Source organism: Leguminivora glycinivorella, chromosome 4, assembly GCF_023078275.1.
Source record: "Leguminivora glycinivorella isolate SPB_JAAS2020 chromosome 4, LegGlyc_1.1, whole genome shotgun sequence".
Classification (NCBI taxonomy): domain Eukaryota; kingdom Metazoa; phylum Arthropoda; class Insecta; order Lepidoptera; family Tortricidae; genus Leguminivora; species Leguminivora glycinivorella.
In genome coordinates, this window is record NC_062974.1 from 6,226,666 (window position 1) to 6,250,357 (window position 23,692).

At 36.8% G+C, this 23,692-nt stretch overlaps 1 protein-coding gene across 1 annotated transcript in view; it reads right to left on the minus strand.

Moving 5' to 3' along the window:
- The window catches only part of LOC125225169 (probable G-protein coupled receptor 158), a 259,716-nt gene that overhangs the window by 119,023 nt on the left and 117,001 nt on the right, over positions 1-23,692 (minus strand). Inside the window, exon 3 of the mRNA XM_048128746.1 lies at positions 22,193-22,376. Coding sequence (XP_047984703.1) covers positions 22,193-22,376 — 184 coding nt within the window. The remainder of the gene's footprint in view (positions 1-22,192; positions 22,377-23,692) is intronic.

Sequence of the window (23,692 nt, forward strand, 5' to 3'; positions counted from 1 at the left end):
ACAAGTTTGGTAGACAGTCATCTTGGTCTTCGTCGTAAGGTGTTTGTTGTTCCATACTCTTGCACGCAGCCTACCGAACGTCGTGGCCGCCTTGCCGATGCGAATATTGACCTCTGCATCAAGCGAAAGGTTGCTCGACACGGTCGACCCTAAGTAGCAGAACTTATCGACTACATCCAAGGGTACGCCTTCCAGCGAGATGGACGGCTGGAATGTGTAACCCTGCGCTAGAATTAATGTCTTCTTCGTATTTATGGACATGGAAAATAAGCCACAAGCGTAGGTAAATTTGTCCAGCAGGACTTGGAGCTCATGAGGTGTTTCGGCAACAAATGCTGCGTCATCGGCAAAAAGCATGCTATCAAGAAATAAATCTTCGCGGTTACGTCGAGCTTTTTCAGCAACTTACCGTCTGCTCTAGTATGAAGGACTGTGACTGATAGACATTGGAATATTACACTTTGGTACGGCTTGTATGTTGCTGATTGCGTGTAGTCCAGCATTTGAACAATCACATTGATAATTGGTTACGGTATCGATAATAGAGAATGTTTAACTCCATCCCTATTTGGATCCGCGCCATTGTGAGAAACAACAAACCTAAGTAGACTGGTTTCCGAACGGATACCAAGAGCATTCCGGAAATCTCGCACATTTTCTAAAGGGATAGAATTTCCAACAAACAAGGGTTAAGCAAAGCTTTTAATTGCACTTTAGAAATTCTGTCGTTTTATCAAACAGTTGCGGGGGATATTTTCCTTGGGATACGGGTTTTGGTGACCATCATTTAACCGAAAGATGAGACACGGATAACGACCGGTCTGGCGCAGTCGGTAGTGACCCTGCCTGCTACGCCGCGGTCCCGGGTTCGAATCCCGGTAAGGGCATTTATTTGTGTGATGAGCACAGATATTTGTTCCTGAGTCATCGATGTTTTCTATGTATATAAGTATTTTTATATTATAAATATCGTTGTCTGAGTACCTGCAACACAAGCCTTCTTGAGCTTACCGTGGGACTCAGTCAATCTGTGTAAGAATGTCCTATAATATTTATTTATTATTTATTATTTATTTATAATGTTTCTGCAGCACTGTTTTTAGGGACTTTAAACTTTAAAGTTGCTTGTCAAAAGAATTGCCCGTCGCTATATTACAAATATTATTGGATTTTTTTTTTTCAAATTTAACGAAAAGCGATATACTGGGTGGTTCCTGGTGATGAACCTAACTGCGTGTCGAATTTGACGGAAAACAATAAAAACACGGTGTATAACTGGTTTCCAAATTCCGAGACTATAATGTTTCAATTTCAACTAAACAGAATTATGCTTCCTGGTGGAACACTGAAATATTAAAATTAAGAGTGGTATTTTTAAATTTAAAACGAAATAATGAATGGAAAGGATGCAAGCAGAATTTCCTGGGAATGTAACACAGGAAATGGAATGCGACTACCGTTTCACACGCTAACCCGCCACTGAACTGTTTTTTTGGCATATTATTATTATTACAATAATTTACCATGAATGGGGAGGCACACTCAAAGGTTATGACAGATGGCGCCACCCTATTAGTCCATTGCACAGACAAAGAATTTCATACGTGAGAGCGAGAAGATGATATGTTTTTTCTCTCTCTCACATATGAATGACAGTGACATGCCTAGACACTTGCACAGGCGCCGCCTGGCGGGATAAAATGTCAGTGTGCCTCCTCAGTATTTTCTTTTCTAATATTTTTCGTTAACATATAAAAAAATCTGGAAAATATAAAGATTTATTCTGTAAGCGATAATTATATTACAGTGAAACCTGGATAAGTGAGACTTCAAGGGACGACAAAATTTATCTCGCTTAAAGAGGTATTCCACTTATTCAGGGTCTCAGTTAGATAGGTATAATACAATGTTTGTCTCACTTACAGAGGGTATCACTAATAGAGGCCATAATAGGGGGATCTGTCAGTTATAGAGGTGATAAGGTGTTTTTCATGTAGTTATTATTAGTTGCATACTAAAAGAAAAGGTAAATAAGCCTTGTCTTTAAATAAAATATAAGACTTCTAATGTCATTGTGTCATAGAAATGTTATATTATGAAAGTTATATTTTTTTATAATTTTTATATTACAAATCGAAATTTTAGTTTTAATTACTTAAAATAACCAAGTAAACCCTTAACTCACCGAAACACAAAGAATCAATCGCGTAATTTACAGATGGCCTAAGAATTATTAAAAATAAGGAAATAGATTTTTAAATTGATGAGATGATTAAAGTCCAAGTTACAGAGGTCATAGATTGACTGTATCTCAGATACAGAGGTAAATTTCTATAAAATTCTTAACAAACAATTAAGTGAATATACATTTTAAATATAGTCTCAGTAATAGAGGTAAAATACACAATCTGTCTCACTAATAGAGGGAAATGTGACTAAAAAATCGAAAAGGCTAATCTCAGTTATAGAGGTCTGTTTTGTCTCACTAACAGAGGTAAATCGGTGCAAAAGTGTCGGGACCGCACCTTGGGTCCCAGCTAAAGAGGTTTCTCACTTATCCAGGTCCCACTTAACCAGGTTTCACTGTATATGTTTTAATGCACGAAACGAAACATAATTATGAAAATTCTTACCTTTTTAGGGTTTCACTTTCTAGACTAAACATTAGGTACGGTGTTTGAGTTTAAATATCCAATGGATATGGATATTATCCATACTAATATTATAAATGGGAAAGTGTGTGTATCTGTTTGTTTGTCCGTCTTTCACGGCAAAACGGAGCTACGAATTGACGTGATTTTTTAAGTTTAGAGAGTTGGAGGGATGGAGAGTGACATAGGCTACTTTTGTCTCTTTCTAGCGCGTGCAAAGCCGCGGGCAAAATCTAGTATAATAATAATTATTATAAATGGGAAAGTGTGTGTGTCTGTTTGTTTGTCCGTCTTTCACGGCAAAACGAAGCAACAAATTGACGTGATTTTCTAAGTGCAGATAGTTGAAGGGACAGAGAGTGACATAGGCTACTTTTTGTCTCTTCCTAACCCCCCACTTCCCTAAAATGGGGGGTGGAAGTTTGTGTGGAGCATTCCGCAATTTTCGAATTTAACGCGAGCGAAGCCGCGGGCAAAAGCTAGTAAGTTCATATTCTCAGAAATCTACATTTTCGGTAATTGGTTTAATTAAATAATAATTAGTCAACATTAACGCTGAAAATCATTTTGCACTGATTAATTAGGTCAGAAATTACATAAGATGTAACACGAAGAACTCAGAAGATTTAAAACACAATGTATCTGAACTTCTTATTTGTATCTACTTTTTGTAATTCATCATCATCATCATCATTTCAGCTATTAATCGCCCACTGCTGAACATAGGCCTCCCTTCGTGTACGCCACTTATCCCGGTCCTGGGCTAATCTCTTCCAAAAGTGCCCCGCAGTTTTTCGAATCCGTCCACCCAACGAGCCAACGGATGCCAGGCGCTTCTTAGTTACATACGATAGCGGCCACCATTCGGTCAACATTTTGGTCCACCTGCCATCACTCTACCTGGCAACATGCCCCGCCCATTTGAATTTGGAAATGACGTCACCCACGTCCCGCACCTTGGTGCGGCGTCGGATCTCGACATTCCTCACTCGATCTTGAAGCTTAATGCCGAGCATGGTGCGGTCCATCGCTCTCTGTGCTACCCGTATCTTATTAGTGAGCGTCCATGTCTCGGCACCGTATGTCATGACCGTATGTTTTGTAATTAGTTACCAGTAAGTACCTGCCACTTTTTGACATCTACCATTAAATACTTAATCCTACTAGTAATTTATACAACTTCTTGTGAGATGAAACATTTACTTACTCCAAGATTTGTAAAAGGAAATTTCAGATATTTCCAGCGAACTACCTCAAATCGGGCCATTATTCGCTCGGTTCAACCATCGTATGTTTTGCACCGCACCCTCAGGACCCGTCCATTCCGGAAGATTATGTAAATAGCTAACCACAATGTATAGTTTTGCCATAGTTATACACCCCGTAGAATTATACACCCTGTTATTGTGCAGTAAGTTGCAAACTTGGTGGAGCTTTGAGAAGTGATTGTATGCTTATGGTGGAGTCATGCGGTGGACGGCGAGATATAATGCCTAATTATTCCGTATAAGGAGTTACGCTATTCTATATGCCTATCTAACACTGCCGAGTCGAATTCAGGCAACTAAAATACTTCAGGGGAAAAGGAACATGGTCGCGCACCGTGCGGGTTCAGAGGAATTTTCTCCCGTGGACGCTGCGACTGTGGAATGAGCTCCCTGCCGAGGTATTCCCGATCAACTACAGTATGGGGTTCTTCAAAAAAAAAGTGTACATGTTTTTAATGGGTCGGCAACGCGCATGTGACACCCCCTCAGTTACAGGCGTCCATAGGTTATGGTGACCGCTTTCCATCGGGCGGACCGTATACCTGTTTGCCACCGACTTGGTATTAAAAAAACATACATGAAACTGTACACGAAAATAAACAATACGTCACAAGAAAGTGAAATACAGGGCGTCCCACGGCGATGCCACATGGAGGGAAAGTACCTTTTCTCAAACATGGTATGAAATATTGATGTTATGTGCCTTATAATTGGCAGCGAAGTATGACGTTGCAGGTGCGGCTAGGACGATTGATAGATAATGGAATTTCATACAAACCTTGCAGGCCAAGGCCGGCAAAGTCTTCTTTTTTAATTTCCAAACACAGATAATTGTGACATAACATCCAGGTATTTAGCCAATTATAAAAAAAAACTATAAGGGGCTTTATAGACGTGCCGACTGCAACTGGTACGGGCCCTAGACAATATTTGATTTTGGGTGCGTTTTCATACAAAAAAAATTTTTTTCGTTTTTTTTTAATTTTTTGTTTTTTTATAGGCGTATACGGGGAATTAAAGGGGAACGAAAATTCGATTATTTTTGCGCTACGACGCACCGTTTAGGAGATACAGCCATCCAAAGTTACTATTTTCAGTAGACTTTATTTATTTCATACCATGTTTGAGAAAAGCACTATACATACCTCGGCGGGAAATGGGGTTGCCCGCCTCAGACCTATCCGGCTTCGCTTCGCTCGGCCGTCTATATGTCTTCGGCCGGCAACCCCATTTGTTCCGGCCTCTGTAGTAATGTACTATAAATATCATAGATAGCATATTTTGCTGAAAGAAGACTTAATTTTATTTTTAAAACTTAGTAAAATTGCATTCAATTTTTTCCCTCCATGTGGCATCGCTTGGGACGCCCTACGGGACGTACAAAATAAACACAACACATGAAAATAATATCGGAATACCTTGCTATATTTCTCTAACTCTTCGTTTAGTACACCTACTTAAGAGGTAGGCAATCTCCGCTACCTAAATGGTTGTCTGTAAACGATCGCATTTTAACGATAAGATCGCTTGTTATTTCACCTATTCTATAGGTACAGACGTGTCTTGCTATTTCAGTCAGTCTCAAGTACAAGGTGTACTGACACTGTTTGAACTAGCATGACATAATTTATAATGATGATTTGATGATGATAACATGATATTTTTTTTAGTAAATTTAGTCAATTTTTTTTTTTTTAGTGCTTTTCACATCTGATGACTTCAGGCAAGCCATTATGATTATGATATATCATAGAGTAATATGATTAACAAAATTCTGAACAGGGGGCCGATTTTTGAGTCTCACTGTCACTAAAATACCCGTTGAAAAGGGTGACTTGCCTATTATTTTCAGTGACAATTTTCTGAATTCGATCGCGTGAGACTCAAAAATCGGCCCGCAGGCCTGTTGGACTACCCTAGAATCCTACACACGTAGCAGGTGAGAACTTGGTATTTTCGAGTAAGTATAGCTTTGAACTAAGAATAATGTATTCCGGATTCGATGGATGTAGTCGGTAGATTATTTTATGGTAAATTTACATAATATATACAAGTGTTCCGGAATGCTCGTAAACATTTCGGGAAAATCTGAGGATCTACTGCAAAAACGAAAATATTTTTTTGAATACAGTTGCTCAAAAAGTGCCCGTTTTTTGGCTGTTTAGCGTGCGAGAAGTTATATTTTACGAACTAGTGCGTAAAAAGTATACGCATTCTTCTCGCACTTATAACGAAATGTACTATTTTGCCTTTCTATGGTTCTTAAAAAACTAAAAGTAAAGACTGTATCGTTAAGTATGAGGACAACTTTGAGTAGCCGTATTTATTTGCTATTATATTTTTTTCTTAAAACAAGACATAGGCTTAATAAGGCACATAATAAGGTTCACATTTTGTCCTAGAAACTCGACGTAAAGCAAGTGGTTTAGACAGTATTGACTTAATCCTCCCGAGTAACAATTACGATTCCGGACAAATGCTACTAGAAAATTCACAAAGTGCGTAAAAAACGATACGATTGCGAAAAAAAATTGTACTGTGTGAACCTCAACGACATATGATCCACAAAGCAGAATATCTGGACATAGTCTAGCCATAGTTATTTTTAAGAAATAAAGTTCAGGATCTGTGTATGGCGGCCATTTAGAGAATGTGGCATGGTGCTTCCTCTAACTCCGACTTTGATGTCGAATTTAACTATCATACACTGTTTATATCGATTTGGTTTAGGCACTGTTCAAACACCGTGAATGTCAATTAGACTTTGGCCTATGGCTAATTTTTTTATCTGTTTCTCTCATCCTGCTTGCATCAAAAATTTACGACAATCCGGAACGTTGCTCAAAATAGCGTTTTTAGGGTTCCGTAGTCAACTAGGAACCCTTATAGTTTCGCCATGTCTGTCTGTCCGTCCGTCCGTCCGTCCGTCCGTCCGTCCGTCCGTCCGTCCGTCCGTCCGTCCGTCCGTCCGTCCGTCCGTCCGTCCGTCCGTCCGCGGATAATCTCAGTAACTGTAAGCACTAGAAAGCTGAAATTTGGTAGCAATATGTATATCAATCACGCCAACAAAGTGCAAAAATAAAAAATGGAAAAAAATGTTTTATTAGGGTAGCCCCCCTACATGTAAAGTGGGGGCTGATTTTTTTTTCATTCCAACCCTAACGTGTGATATATTGTTGGATAGGTATTTAAAAATGAATAAGGGTTTACTAAGATCGTTTTTTGATAATACTAATATTTTCGAAAATAATCGCTCCTAAAGGAAAAAAAAGTGCGTCCCCCCCCCTCTAACTTTTGAACCATATGTTTAAAAAATATGAAAAAAATCACAAAAGTAGAACTTTATAAAGGCTTTCTAGGAAAATTGTTTTGAACTTGATAGGTTCAGTCGTTTTTGAGAAAAATACGAAAAACTACGGAACCCTACACTGAGCTTGGCCCGACACGCTCTTGGCCGGTTTTTTTTTAATTATATAAATTCACCGCATTTATTCTGCAAGTACCCAATTGAAAAACCATGAAGAGGACTCTTAAAGAATATATTTTGGCAGCATATTAACCTTTGTTTGTTGAAATCGTGCAAACAGTCATTGAAATATTCTCAAATTAAGCCAAATAGGGGTTGTCCGAAATTTATTTGCTAGACCTTAATGAAAGTACCATAAAGTCTCTAAAATAAAATAAAAATTAGACCTTATATCAAATAGTGCTTACCAATACCTTCAGATCATACTCTCGGAACATAATAATATAAAATTATGCACATGTCAACATTTAGACGAGGTTTGTTTTGTCCTTATACTTATCGATACAGTCCTTATATATGTGTATTCTCAAATCATTCGTTTTTATGTCTGGTTTCCACTACCCAAAGGTTGTCTGAAAGATATCGCTCTTTAGCCATAAGACCGCGAAAGCTAAAGTTATGTGCTTAATTTTTTTATGTCATTTTGTTATATTGGTAAGCAATAAAGAATATTTGTATTGTATATTTTGAATAGTTTATACTTTATAATATAAACTTTCCTTTTCAATGAAAACTAGACCAAAATTCTAAAATGTCGCCAGGTTTACTGTTGTGAGTAAATAAATGAAATATTTCTCTGCACATAAAGAGATTCGGAATAAATGGAGAACATAAATAATTTACAAGGTCCCGGGTGGAAAAAATGTACAGCAAAGGAAATTTATAGTTCCCAATACCAGAGAACACCTCGCATTCCAGCAAAATAGTACATTACGATACAAGTGCGAATAAAAGGAAGTTCGAAACGACTGGCGTGTGGCGACGAGTGTTTTAAATTGACACGAGTTACGAATTCCTTTTCACGCGTGTATCGTACGACGTTTTTCAGTACAGATGGCCCTCAGAAGTTTCGACCTGACATATAATGAACCAATTCTCGCCCTAGTGCGTAAAAAACACCATCTGTACTAGAAGGATATTTTTACACTTTCAATCAAAATTGTTATCAGAAATAAAATTATGCAAACGGATTAAATCGCGTATAATGAATTTACAATTCATCCCGACGTTTCGAACACTTTACATCATTCGTGGTTAACATAGTAATGGTAATTTTTTTGAATATTGTATAACTAGCTTTATTAATAGTGTGTGAACCTGCCTTAAAAATCTATATATATTATTATTTATGGTCAATTGGTCATGGTTCGTTACATTTCTTGTATGTGGGTAGGTTTTGCACATTATAATCTTTTTCCTCAGTCACCCGTTGACTACGAATGCTGTAAAGTGTTTGAAACGTCGGGATGAATTGTAAATTCATTAAACGCGATTTAATCCGTTTCCATAGTTTTATTTCATGAGTAACTATCGCGGTAACCGAAGACAATACTTATTTGTTATCAGAAATTATAGAGTTCTGACATTTTAAATGTTTTACACGCAGCATTTATAGGCATATGAGAGCCATGATTTCTGTCATTCTTCACGACATCGACGGTATAATTTATTTTCTATAGATACACGTTTTCGTGAAACTTCATATTCTATTTATAGACGTCCCACTGTGCGTTGGGACCACTATTATTTGAGGAAGGAGTGCGCAAAGAAGGAAAAATAAGAAGGGTTCGTAACTTCGTACCAATAATTTCCTTGAAACATATAGTGGAAGACAGCTTCATATTACTAGCGAACGTTGTCTGGGGACTGTACTCCTAGGTTTTCTTCGTTTATTATTGTACTTCCTTATTTACTTAGTACATTATAAGTGACGCAATTTATCATAAAACTAATGTCTTTGCTAATTATTTATGTAATCTATGTCACTTCAAAGAATGCAACGAAGAGTTTAATGGATTAGACATCTCATACGATGCCGTCGAACGTTTTCTACTGTGCAAGTCGCGACACGCTTGACATCAGTCAAAGGGACTTTGACGCCAATGACTCTGCACTATTTCTAGGGCTTGTATAGCATGTCTTTACGAAATATTATAAATCTTCTTGCTCGGTTTCACGTGGCTGAAGGTCGCGACCACATGTAATTTTTTTGTGCACCAGAGCTGTCCACTCAAAACGGTTTTCTGCAGTCCTAATTATTGCCCCCTCTGTTATTCCCTGCAGGCCTTTTTAATACTGTCCACCCACAGGGTTGGTGGATAATAAAAATATGCTAAGATTTTCCTTCGTACGTTAATTATATAAGCAGCGTCTGAAATGCGGATACTTTCGCGCTTATATAGCAAAAATATACATAGACAAAAAGTGTTTCGCTGTTGAACCGATTGCGACTTCGGCCGGCTGTTGACAACAGAAGAACGCAGGTATAAATGAAACGGGCTCATCTTTATTTTTCACCTCCGGCTTTCATGCTATTAGAAACTGTAGCTCTCATTTACCTTCCCTTTTCTTATCCAAAGCAATATCGGTTCTCATTGAATCTATTAAACCGATAGGAATCAACGACCCGATTTCCTTTATAGGCTATCAGAGGCACTGCCGAGGTTTCGATAAAGGGGCTTGCTGACTTTCAGTTCGCCGCCAACGGTCTGACAAAAATTCGGCGCTGTCATTTTTGTGGTCCACTGAACTGGGTACGTAGCCGAATGGCGCAAACGCTCACCAAGCCCTCGTAGATATCTATCTCTATCGCTCTTGCGTATTGGTGTAATAGATCCAGACTACATTTCTCCAGCGTTTCGTTTTCGTTTCGCGTCGCAGAAATGCCATTCGGCTACGGCACCTGACCCATGATGAGTTTTAGAACATATTAGACAGAGTAGACTTCACGGGAATACGTCATTTTTGGCTGTTGTTTTGGCCGTTTGTGGTCGCTGTTCATATTCTCCGTACAATAAATGGATGCGGGGCGGTAACGGAGAATTAGTATGAATGTATAGTCACGTCTGGCAGAAAGCATGAAACTTGGCATGTATATAGCTTATAGGGTTATAAGAAAAAATAGAAGTAGAAACACGCCGAGGTGTCAATGTTTCCCCTCCTTCCCCCCACTTTTGTATCCCTGTTTTCAGTTTTTTTTTATATTTCCATGAAAACCGTAAAAGCTACAATAATAACGTCTAAGAGAAGTATATTCTCTATAAAATTCTCTACATAGTTAATTCGTCTGCGTGGTCGCGCGACCGTCGCCCACGCAAGACACGGCGTAACTAATGCGAAACTTAGATAACAAAAACAAAGAGCGAAAAAGACAAAAAAGCGAACATAAAAAAGAAAATTAAAAACGGAGCAACGAATTGTCGTGATTTTTTTAGTGGAGATAGTTGAAGGGATGGAGAGTGACATAGTACTACTTTTTGTCTCTTTCTAACGCGAGTGAAGCTGCGGGCAAAAGATATTATAAAACATCAATAACTCATGGCCCTGATAGTCAGTGGCTCTCTTAAGACTCAGTTCTTACTAGTTTGCTTGCTTGCATACGACTAAGCTACTAAACCTCTACTAAACTAATTATGAGTGACTAATATAAAACACTTAGTAGTCACAATACAAGTCTTCTAAAATTATAAGTGAACTTATGTAAATCAATACCTATTATAATATCTACCTATGTTTTCTATAATTTACCTAGTGTAATTAATACATATCCATATTTGACGAATTTTCCGAAACAATTTATTTCAGTGAACATTCATGGGGCCAAACTGATTTAATTAAATTCTCATTTTCGTTTGATCATTACTGAAAGCGATCCCGTAATGTGATTGAAGGTTAAATACTTACATATTACGAGTATGTTCAGAGTTGTGTATATGTATATTATGTATACAGGGCGTCCCAAACTTATGGGACATGAAGGGGAAGTACCTTAAATATCGTAGATAGTGTATTTTGCTGAACGAAGACTTTATGTTATTTTTAAAAGTTACTAATTCTGCATTCATAGATTTTCTAAAAATTACTTGCTTCGTCTGGGAATTGAACCGACTTAAATGTAAAAAAAAAATCACCCTACTTTTATAATGCCAATCGAAAGAATAGCTAAAAAATAATAACTTTGCTTAAGTATCATAGTATTTTAAAAGAAAGGAACAACGTGAAATTAATCATTTTAATCAAATTAAAAACATACATGATACTGCTGCCGTAGTCAATTAAGTAGGTATTTTTGTAAATTAATTAATTAAATGCTCAAAATGTGATCCCTCTTGTCTTACGCAAATCGCCAATCTTTTAATGAGTCCGCTGCCTGTTGATTTTCTTATCATTTTATGGCGAACACTCGATGTGATATGGATCAATTCTGTTTACAACTCGCCCATGTTCTCGTATCGCTTTTTGTATAGCATAACTTTCACGGATTTCCAAAAGAAGAAATCTAATAATGTAAGGTGACCGGGGATCTGACCGGCCATCTAATAGGTCCATTTGTACCAATCCATGTAGGAAAACATACATTTGCGTAAGACAACAGGGATCACATTTTGAGCATTTAATTAATTAATTTACAAAAATACCCACTTAATTGACTACGGCAGGTTCATGTATGTTTTTAATTTGATTAAAATGATTAATTTCACGTTGTTCCTTTCTTTTAAAATACTATGATACTTAAGCAAAGTTATTATTTTTTAGCTATTCTTTCGATTGGCATTATAAAAGTAGGGTGATTTTTTTTTTACATTTAAGTCGGTTCGATTCCCAGACGAAGCAAGTAATTTTTAGAAAATTTATGAATGCAGAATTACTAACTTTATGTTTTTTTCAGCAAAATACACTATCTACGATATTTAAGGTGCTTCCCCTTCATGTCCCATAAGTTTGGGATGCCCTGTATATGAATGAAAGTTAGTGACAGAGGAAACATAACAACGAAAGTTGAATAGCTGATAATGAGTTATTATATGTATATAAACTTGGTTGTACTTGTGTTACTCATACAATAATAACATTACAAATACTTAATATAGAAAACTTGTATTTTTATTTATCGCCTCTCGTTTAGAACTTTCTCTTTTCCGCATTTAAAATGAATTCATTCATAATTTCTCCATGCACTTTTGCTGCTGATAGTGCAATTGCTTTCTATGCTACACTATGCTTTTTTATTTAATGAAACATGCCTAAACAGGACACGACCTGCTCCAACTTTTGGTATTCGCTAAGGGGTTTTACTACGCCGTTTCATCTTAACAAAGCGATATCGACGGAGTCCCGCTTATTTACGCGGGGCTCCTATCCTGTGCGGTTGGTTTTATTTAGGCCATGTGAAGATACCTATAGGTACCTGGATATTTTGAATTTTAGACCTGTTGCGACTATACCACCAAAATTATGAAAGCTGTGTTTGCGACACACGATCAATATGACACGTGCGGTGAAACAACAGTTATTTGTTTCACAATGAGGCAAAGTTCTTGTTTAACCGCACGTGTCATTGATACCCGATCAAGCAAAAGATTCCTATATTGAACCGTAAGACAATTTCGACAAAACTTGCCACCGAGTGAGCATGTGAGATTATTTTACCACATCAAAACAAAAAAAATACTAACAGTGAAACATAAAAACTATATAAATGAAATTAAAAAAATGTTTGATTCAAAAACATAATTAGATGATTCAAAAGTCACTTCTCCCAGCCAACTTAACATAATAAGTTTTTATGCAAAAAATACATTTTTGGCACAAGCTTTTATCGCCGACTGTACTTTTCTTTCAACGATCATCTACGGCTCTCCGAGATGTTCCTAAATCCCCTTACTCGATGGGGATACGACGTTTCATAACAGAGTTCCTATGACCACCTTTCTGCTCCATCATCAGATCAGCTCCATGATACCATAATATTGCATTGTCACGTGATTTACATATGTGTGTAAAATTTCAGCTTAAACGGAAACCGCATGACGGAACGCGCATTACACTCCTTGAGTTGCAGGCGTCCATAGGTTACGGTGACCGCTTTCCATCAGGCGGACCGTATGCTAGTTTGCCACCAACGTAGTATTATTTAAAAAAAAAACAGAAAGTGGGTCAAATTTAGCTTCTACGTTTTGACCCAAACTAACAAGGTAAGTTGAATAAAAGCTTTTAATTACAAGGATTTGTATGAAATTGTCTGGCATAAACATATGCCAATTTATTTATCAATGAATTTAATCCACATTTATGCCTTAACCAGTTTGTGTTGTGAAAATGTCTATTTATAGAAAATATTGACACAGTGTTTCAAATTTCAGACTTTATTACGTTTTCTTTTATTCTCGGTATAATATGTTTAAAAAAATAGCTTTAACTTATTTATTGCAATTCACGTGGGCATTGTGAAATGCTAATTTAAGAACAATGAGAAAATTTTATGAATTTTTAGAAGGAAAGGTCAACCTGCGACCTATTTTATGGAACTATACAGGATGGGGCCTGACGAAAGCAAAAAATTAAACTTGCGAGTTTTTAAATTATGAAGTCTTTAATTTTTTTTCATCACATTTGCTGTTTAAAGGTCTCATTGCGTCTACGTGTACTGAAGCATAATGTACTATTTTATTCCCAAGGGAATAATGGATTTAATTTTAAAAATTAATACAATCCGTACAATACTTCAGGCAAAGATAGTTTTAGTCGGTGAAATACTACACTTTCCGTTATCCAATAGATTTATTTGATTCAAATTTCAGTTAGAGCATCTTATTATCTTGATTTTTATAAGACTGGATTTTTGAAAACCAAGTCACTAAATTAATTATGAATTTTTCTCTAATGCACGTTTAGAAAAACTAACGTATAGAGCTGAATTAGTCGATCTTATTTGTAAAATTTGGACAATTTTGATTACTATAACAGGTAAATTTATAATTCGTATATCCTGTACTACAATCTTCTAAGACTACATTTTTAGTATAAAGTTTTAAAAAAGAGTAAACGAGGCTAAGACGAATTCAATTTTTTTCAGAAATTACCTAAAATTAAGTGACAATTTCTTTGAAAATCTACATCACATCGAAATAATTTTTGTACTTAATTAATCTGCAACGTTTACTTAAATTACTGTTATGCCTTACCTAGTGATTATAAATTGCTATTACTTATTTTTGGCAATGTTTTGAAAACGAGCCTTCACCGGTACAATTATTACCACTTTTGGACATTCTCATACATATTTTGTTAGACCAAGTAGAAAAAGATAATGTGATATATATTTGTAAACTACTCGCAAAGCCCTTTAATTTGATACCACACACGGTATGATCAAGCGCTCGGTTGCGATTTCACTGTTTTTCACACGAAAGCCCTCTTAAAGCAAATTTTTCCAGGTCGTCGCACCATCTCCTTACCCTACAAATTATGTTTAAAAATTATACCTATACAAAGTATACAAAGTTATTTTTGTTGGTATAGGTATAAGGCATAAGGTACATATGATGAAAATTCATGGTGTATTGTTATATAACATTTACATGTACATACTTAAGTATCCCTAGCTAATAAGAAAAATTTGCATGCTTCTTTAAGTAAAATGTAAGCACTTAATGTTACCTACTGTCCAACTATGTCAATCACTACATTTAGCAAATAAAAATTCTTTATCTTTATCTTTAAAAGTCGCTGAACAAACGTTCTTCAGCATAAGGAATATAGTCTACAGTTTATTTTTTTGCTTTTGTTACAGGGCCCTCCCATGACAGAAATGTTGCATGAAAATTCTTTGTATGAATTCTCGTTACAACACAAACAGAGGCTCTTCCGGGAAATTTTAACGTGAACAGTTTTTCATCGAAATTGACCATAAACCTTTGTGAGAAATAATTATGTCCATGTTTAAATATACAGATGTGCTGACACTCATCTTCATCCTCCTTGCGTTATCCCGGCATTTGGCCTGGGAGCCTGGGGTCCGCTTTGACAACTAATCCCAAGATTTGGCGTAGGTACTAGTTTTTTACGAAACCGACTGCCATCTGAACTTCCAACCCGTAGGGTAACTAGACTTATTGGAATTAGTCCGGTTTCCTCACGGTGTTTTCCTTCACCGAAAAGCGACTGGCAAATATCAATGACATTTCGCACATAAGTTTCGAAAAACTCATTGGTACGAGCCGGGGTTCGAACCCGCAACCTCCGGATCGTAAGTCGCACGCTCTTACCGCTAGGCCACCAGCGCTCACAGATGTGCTGACACTATTGACATTAATATTCGCGATTGGCGACACCACACCTATTGGGGCTCCAAATGACTCGAAGCTAATAGTTATCGCGGTGCATGTGAGTACATCCGTAGGTATATTTAAAAGTTTCTAAAATGGACAGTGTTTTATTTTCTATAATTTTTACAAAGTAATCTATTTTTACAACAAGCATGCACCTACGTCTCGGCTGCTTGGTTGGTTAAGCTAGCTTAGAGTGTGACTTTGGTTAACATTTAATTCACTAGGGCACTGCGTCAAAATTTATATTAAAGACGAAATTTCTATACCCGTAGGTATGGATAAAAAATATACACCTAAAATATTATATCAATGATTCACTTTACAGTAAGATGGTAGAGTTATCATAAAAATAACTAGGACTCACGACCACAAATCCATAGCCGCGTCCCAAATTACACGTAATTGTAATGTGAGCGACGCCATTTCTGTTCCGAGGGTTGACAAACCTATAATAACGCAAGTTATTCGCTACCCGACCAAAATGTTATCGTCAAATCGTATGCCGTTTACCGTGGCGATTAACGGCCTACCCAAGCTAAGAGACGCATTCCAAATTTAAAAATCTAGTCTCGATTTGACATGACTCAAAAATCTTAAGGAGATTCGCAAGGAATATCGAAACAAGTTTACATTTTTAGGTGTCGAATGCCGTTTTCGTATCTTGGGCTGTAATAATCGTATCGTTTTGAGATGGGGAAGTGATAAAAATGTTTGTGAGACGGATATAAGTGCAGTATTAGCAATGTACGATAACGCCTTTCAGTGTTATTGGATATTGCTGTATGTTTTTCTATTTGTAGGTATAAATATTCCTTTGAGGCTCCTGGCAATGAGTATCATAAAAATTTATCAATAATTGTAAAATTTCATACCTAAAATAAAATACAATCTGAATAAAATATCCCTTCCTATTAGTTTCAAAGGAAGGTTCTTTAGGTGAATTACTTCATTTATCTAGTAAACTAGTATGTTAACTTTTATTAAGTCATTTATTATGTATAAGTACGAAAACAAAAATTGCCGAAATGAATAAAAAGCGATATTCCAGACGGTTCCTGTTAATGAGCGCAATAACAAGTCAAATTTAACGAAAAACAAAAAAGAAAACACGTTGCATGTACTTTTACTGAAATTCAGGATGATCGATAAAGTTTAATCCTTTCAGCCGTAAAAGTATATATAACATTAGTTATTTACGATACCAACAAACCCACCCGTCAGTTCTTATTCTGATAAAGGTATTTTATTTTTATTGATAAACTTGGAAGATTTGTAAGCGTAGGTACACTTCACTGATGTAAGGTACAGGGGGAATTTATATGTCCACTGGATGGGTGGTACGCATGTTCAATAATTCATCTACCTACTTTAAGTTAGCCGCCAATCGAAATTGCCCCGCTGTACCCTGCTGGCAATGAAAAGAAAACCCACCATTACTCACGTCGTAACAGATATCACACTTGATATAACACACATTTATCCGTCAGTGAACGCCCAAAAACACCGCAACTCAATTTAGTAAATCGCCCTAACGGCCCAGCCACGACATTGGTCTAAGCGCGGCAGCGGCGAGCGGCAGCCATACGTGCGAATGAAAAGTCCCATCGCAGTGTCTCGCTTCAATGTATGGCCGCCGCTCGCCGCTGTAGCGCTTAGACCAATGTCGTGGCTGAGCCGTAAAGGAAGACCTAAAGTCCCAAGGCTTTTAGCCCTTATCGCGGTAATCTGGCTGCCCAGGGTTTGCCTTCTCGAGCGTGTCTGACGAAGCACGGCTGTGTTCTGAAAGCTTACGTGACGCGCTTGCGGTTGACTTCTGATCTGACCTCTGTGTGCGTAGCCGAATGCACAAACACTCACGAAACGCTCACGATAGCATCTCTTTCGTAGCTATCTATCTCTATCGCTCTTGCGGATTGGCGCGACAGAGCCAGACTACATCTCTCCGGCCTTTCGCGTCGCACAAATTCCACTAGGCTACGGGGCCTGACCAGTGAATATCAGACGGCTGATTAGGTAATAATGTAGCCGTCTTTGATGTAATATCACAAGACTGGACCGCGTCAGACTTGCAAGTTACATAACCTATGTCTAACACGTGTTTGCAAGTCCACCCTGCATGTTATGCTGTGAATAAAGAAATTATTTTTTTCCTGATCTAAACTATGTATCGGATAATCTCATTTAAATCTCTAGTCGATGTGAAAAAATGCGTCCCGCCTCGCCCGCCTGTAAGATCATAAAAAATCTTTTTGATTTCCGTAAATTATGTGATGTCAATGAGATAGACGCAAACGAATTCATTATAATATAACATTTATAACTTAACTAAAGTTTTTCTCTGTCTGTCGTACCAACGTCATATTTTTTTAGACACCGGAAAAACATGTTACTTCGATTACCCACCAATTAAAAAAAAACCGGCCAAGTGCGAGTCGGACTCGCCCACCGAGGGTTCCGTACAAACTTTCTTTCAAACTACCTAGTAAAAATAATCTCATATTTTCATATAACTCTAATGACTTGACTAGAAGACAAAAGTATAGGCACTAATGAGTATTATTGTGTATAGCGCCATCTCTCGGTCAATTTGCTAACTAATTTGCGCGACCTGGTTTTTCAGGGATAATTCTTTATAATGTTAACCGATTTAAACAGTTTTTACTTTATTGGACAGAAGATGGTTTACGTAATATCTCGTATTAATTTGAAGTACGATATACATCCGCAAGGGTGGGTAAATTGAAAGTGAAAATCTGAAAAGTTTTTTGTGAATTAAAAAAAAAGTATTCAAATTACAAACACGATTATATTTTTCCTGTAATATTTAGCATAAAACCAATGTTTACTAAAATTTTCATAATTTTTCGTTGGTAAACTTCGGAGATAAGGGGGGGGGGAACGGTATTTTTTTTTACATTTTCTTTCAAAATTCTTTTTTTTTTTTTCACAACAAAAAAATTATAAAAAATAGCTTCTTTACGTTCAATTTGAGCTCTTTCCAACGATACCCCACTTGACCTAGTAACTTGAAATTTACAGTTTGCCCCCCTTTCATTTTGGCCATTTTCTACAATTAAAATTAATATATTTAAATAAATTATACTTTCTATTTGTAGAGGTTTACAATGTTCATAACTATTCCAAATTTCAAGTTGATAGCATTAGTAGGTTCTCGAGATATTTAGGAATGTGACAGACGGACAGACAGACGGACAGAGTCGCAACATAAGGGTTCCTGTTGTACCTTTTTGGTACGGAACCCTAAAAACAATGCGTATACCCTAGCTGCAGAGTGCGGGGAAGAAGTGAAACTTCGTAACATAACCTCAAAACCATTTCGTCAAGTGACCATTACGTTTTTGGGATTAGTTACGTCCATCTACTGTTTTAAATATTTTATAATGCTCAAATTATTGAAAAAAAAAACTCGTTTTGCACTGGCACCTTATCTAAATATAAATAAATAAAAAACAACACATTCCAATTCATTTCTGTTCAGTTCTGTTACTGAGTGAACAAGTGAATGAATGGAATGAGTGAGTCGCATTCAGCGCAACGACACTGACAGAATTTTACGCTGAGTGACTCGGCATTTCACGCAACGTAACAATGACTGAGTGTTACGCGCTGTCAGTTGTAAGTCGCATTAGAAGTTCCACTTCAAAAAACATCTGATTTGTTATCTTTTTGTTTCACTTCTTACATAATAACAGTCTCACTATCTGCTAAGCTATGCTACGTTAGCTACGTGAATAGTAGCCAAAGTAATTAGGTTAATTTGTGTCTGTGCCAGCCGCCAGCTATTGACAGGTGAGTGTTTGCTATTGCCGGAGCCCGAGTGTCTTTGAACATTTCCTTTTGGGAAAATATTCTTACGCCACTTCCATTTTGAGAAGAAAAATATGGACACTTTTTGTTTAGTCAGAGTCAGAACAGATAAATAAAACTGCCTACTGTGTAACAGACGAGTTAAAAGTTGTTGTAACAATGTTAGTATCTAACGAATAGGTAAAAGCCGTTGCCATTACTAATAAAAATCCTAGAAATCTTCACTCGTTTCTGAAATAAAGAGTCTTGCTTTTTATGGACGGACGGCCGAACGGATGGATGAACAATCAAAAAAGTGGTCCAATTAAAGTCCCGTTTTTATTTTAGACTTGTTTCCTCAAACGAAATATTGCCGATTTTAAGGAATACCTACTTTTCATATTGGGCTGTCTTAGTTACCATATATTTGTTAGAAAAAAAAAAACAATACTTATTGACTCGTATAATAGTTATCGTAATTTAGCATAGTGTAGCAAAGGTCAGAGTTGTAACTAAGGCGTTAATATGCGCTCCTGCTCTCGTGAAAGGCTGATTTCAAATTAATAACAAAACTTACGCGAGACACTGACATAATTAAACATGTAAAATGTGCAGTCCGCGTCAGGATAACTGTATCGCGCTAGCTCAATGAAAATGCTCCTCGTTACGGAGCGAATCATGTCGAGCGATCTTCGACAATTTTACGTTAATGACCCGATTTTACATGTTTAATATGATCAAATTCGTTTTATGGCACTCGTTTTGTGATCCAAAAGCCTTTTTACTGAATTTACATCACTTTAACGTACCGTTCTTACAGAATTCCACTACAGACGAAATTGCTTCAAAAGCCTAGCTATTTTTAACGTAAAACTTTGATTCTTCTTCTTGTTCGATCGAAAAACTGCAGAGAATGTGGAACGAAAAGTAATGGGACGAAGTTACAAGGCGCTTGCCAGAAAACTTCCGGTGTTCTACTGTATGTTTTCAACCACTTCGTTCAATTACTTTTTTTAAATCAATGGTACACTGCCCGCCTGATGGTAAGCAGTATACATAGCAGACAAATTTGTTAAACGCCGACTGCCTTTTTCGTGGATTTCGTACGACCCGCTCTTAAATAACATAGTTGTAAGAATCATACTGTCTCATCTGTATTCCCGGGCGAATACAATCTGGGTGAATTCAAGTCAAGAGTGAATAGGCTATTACTGAACCAGTGAGATACAACCTCGGCCTTGTCGTCACTTTCCATCAGGTGCGACTAAGGTCAATCACTGGCCAGTTTATAATTAAAAAAAATACTGTGATATCTCGTTCTTTTGATGGCGTGAGAATGCAGTTACTCACGATTAGTGGGATTCCCAATTTGCCCACTAAAATACTGGGGTCTATATTAATTCGTATAACTGAATACTCCTAATATGAATTGGCATACCGTTTATTACGCATAACGTTTAATACGCATATCATTATTTCGCATAACAGATTTCGTATAATGCTAATGCGCATAATATAAATTGTTATAATGATGAATTGGTATAAGTATAATAAGCATAACATTGTTTCGTAGAATGTTTAAATGGCATACAAGAAAATTATATTTTCACCACACTAACGGGTAACGGCTTACCTACTTTTCTGATCGAAAACAGATAGCAAAATTGCATTTTACCCACAAGAGTGTAAAGTAATTTCATAAAATTTTTAACTTGATGTCTTAAGCTAGCTGATAGAATTTTACCTATAAATGATTATTTTGAATCATAAATATTGAAGAAATCGATGGATTTGATTTAGTTTGATGTTTTATAGTCAGTATTTTGTTCGTGTTGGGGTGATGAAAAATTTTGTGTTTCAAACTCGGTGGCAATGTTTAACGTGCCGTACGAAGATTAATGTGCCTTGAAACCCTCGAAACGCTCAAGATTCCACTTTTTGAACCACTCGCTACGCTCGCGGTTCAATATTGAAACCATCCGCTTGGCACGTGCGATCTGCGAAAATCTGAACGATGAAATAATATTATTTAAATACTATCCATTTTCAATTTCTTTAGTAAGGTACAGCGGGGCAAATCTAGACTAAAAGGCAATTGTAACTAATCCATATTTTCCATTTTTACACTATTTCCATTATTCCATTATTACATGTATCCACTGAACAGGCCTACTACATACTAGACACTCTATTTTCTGAAAAACACTCATGAAAAACGAAAAACTTAATAAGTAATGTATAAATTAATTTAATAAAATAAAGACCTTAACTCAAATAATCTTTTTAATTTAACATTAACAGTTAAGTTCATAAATGCATGTATGTTTCTTAAAAATAAACAGTTTTTTTTTTAATAATGCAAACATTGTAAAACATGGAAGAAATTGACCAGTTACATATGCTCCCCACTCGAGATTTGCCCCGCTGTACCTTACTTACCCCAGTTACTCCTATTTTTTTCATGTTTAATAAGTGAGACAGTATAAAATTAAACACTCAAAATCGAGCGCTCGAACTTGGAAAATCTGCCCCTGATTGATGCAATCACTTGCTCCATACAGTTAGTAAGTATGGCAATTCATTTTAGGATAATTAAAGTTATACGAAATAATAGTATGCAAATTTCAATGATGCAGATTCATTGATATGCGAAATAAGAATTACGCATTTTTAATATTATGCTTATCCAATGTTATGAACAATTATGTTATGCCAAATCTGTTATGCGAATTCAAATTATGCGAATTAATGATAGGCGAAATAGAGGGCACCCAAAATACTGCGCTACCCTAGGCTGTAAACACGCATGCAGAGAAGTCAGGCACTTACTTGAAAAAATAAGTCCCATTGTTGTATCCAAAGAAAGGCACTGTGTATGTCAGCATCCAGATGTTGCCGCCCCCGCAGTCGTAGTACGGTTTGGACCACTTCCCATCCTCGTAGGTGACGGACAGTATCTCGTCCGGCACGCGAGCTGTGTGCGCCGTATCGTTGTATGTGTACGTGTTGTAACCTGTGAACGGGTCTTGGTTACAATAAAGCAGTTTATTTAGTTTAGTTACAAATTTTAGTCTACCTATGTACAAATCTCTAAACTGGCCCAGGGTGAGAGAGGGGCTAGGCGGGCCTGCGGCGGAGCCCTGGACGTCAACTGGGCAGGGGCAGAGGGCCTCAAATTCTATTTTTTTTTAGTTTTTGCCCCTTCGATAAAAGTCTAACTCGTAGCTGTTTTTAATACGATTTATTTCTTCGCGGCGTGAACAGTTGAATTGCTCAACAACTGGCTTTCAGAAATGTCTAACAACCGAAAATACTACCCCTTGACTAGTAATTATTATATTGAGTTCCGCGATCCGCTTATTTAGCTCAATTTTCTTCTGCTTTCGCATTTATTTATTATTTATTTTTCCATTTCTTTCCCGAGTGTTTTGATAAGCTGTCTATCTTTGTGGCATAATTTTTGAAGAAATGGACTCATAAAGGAAATAGACTGGGCACCGGACAGCTAGATAATTGGTGGAAATAGGTTTTGTAGAGTGACCACGCTTTCATGCCCAAACGCGGACGATTTATATGTATTATATATTATTCTCAGTATTTGTTTTCCTTCTTAGGCTAGGTATTTTACAATATGTATATAAAAATAAAATATAAAAACATTTACAAAACAATATAAATCATATAAACATATTATAAAAAACCTAACCTAGGGTGCCGCCAGCAGCGGGGCAGGGCCCAAGCTGCCGGTGGTTAAGGCTGCAGAGAGAGGAACCGTCGGACTATCCGCGCTGTGTCCAATATCATCGCCTTCTGCATCTGGCCTTTGATCCAGCCACCTAGCGAGAGTCTCTTAAGATGTAAGTTGGTCGAGACTCTTCGCTATGAGACCGTTCGGTGAAACGACTATCGGAACAATGATCGTTGATTCAACATCCCACATGGCGGTTATCTCGTGAGCCAAGTCTAGGTACTTACTGGACTTGTCCTTCTCGGCTTTCACGAGATTTTAAGATATTTTTATTATTGTTCATATTATTGTTTTTATGTGGTTTTCTTTAACTAAGTACTGATAGTTATTGTTTACATTGTAATTTCTGACCTGTATAATTTACTTTGATATTGATTAAATAAATTCTAGTGCTAAGAATGTGACACGATGATACATTTAAAAGAAATCATAAAGAATAAATGCACTTTTATTGAATATTATTTTAAAATAGTACATTACGATACAAATTTCCTTTTCGCACGTGTTATGTTTCATTTTCTGTTACCTTTTTTTTTAAAAGCCTGCGCCCACTTCTCTTTCTGTATAGCCTGTTGGTTGAC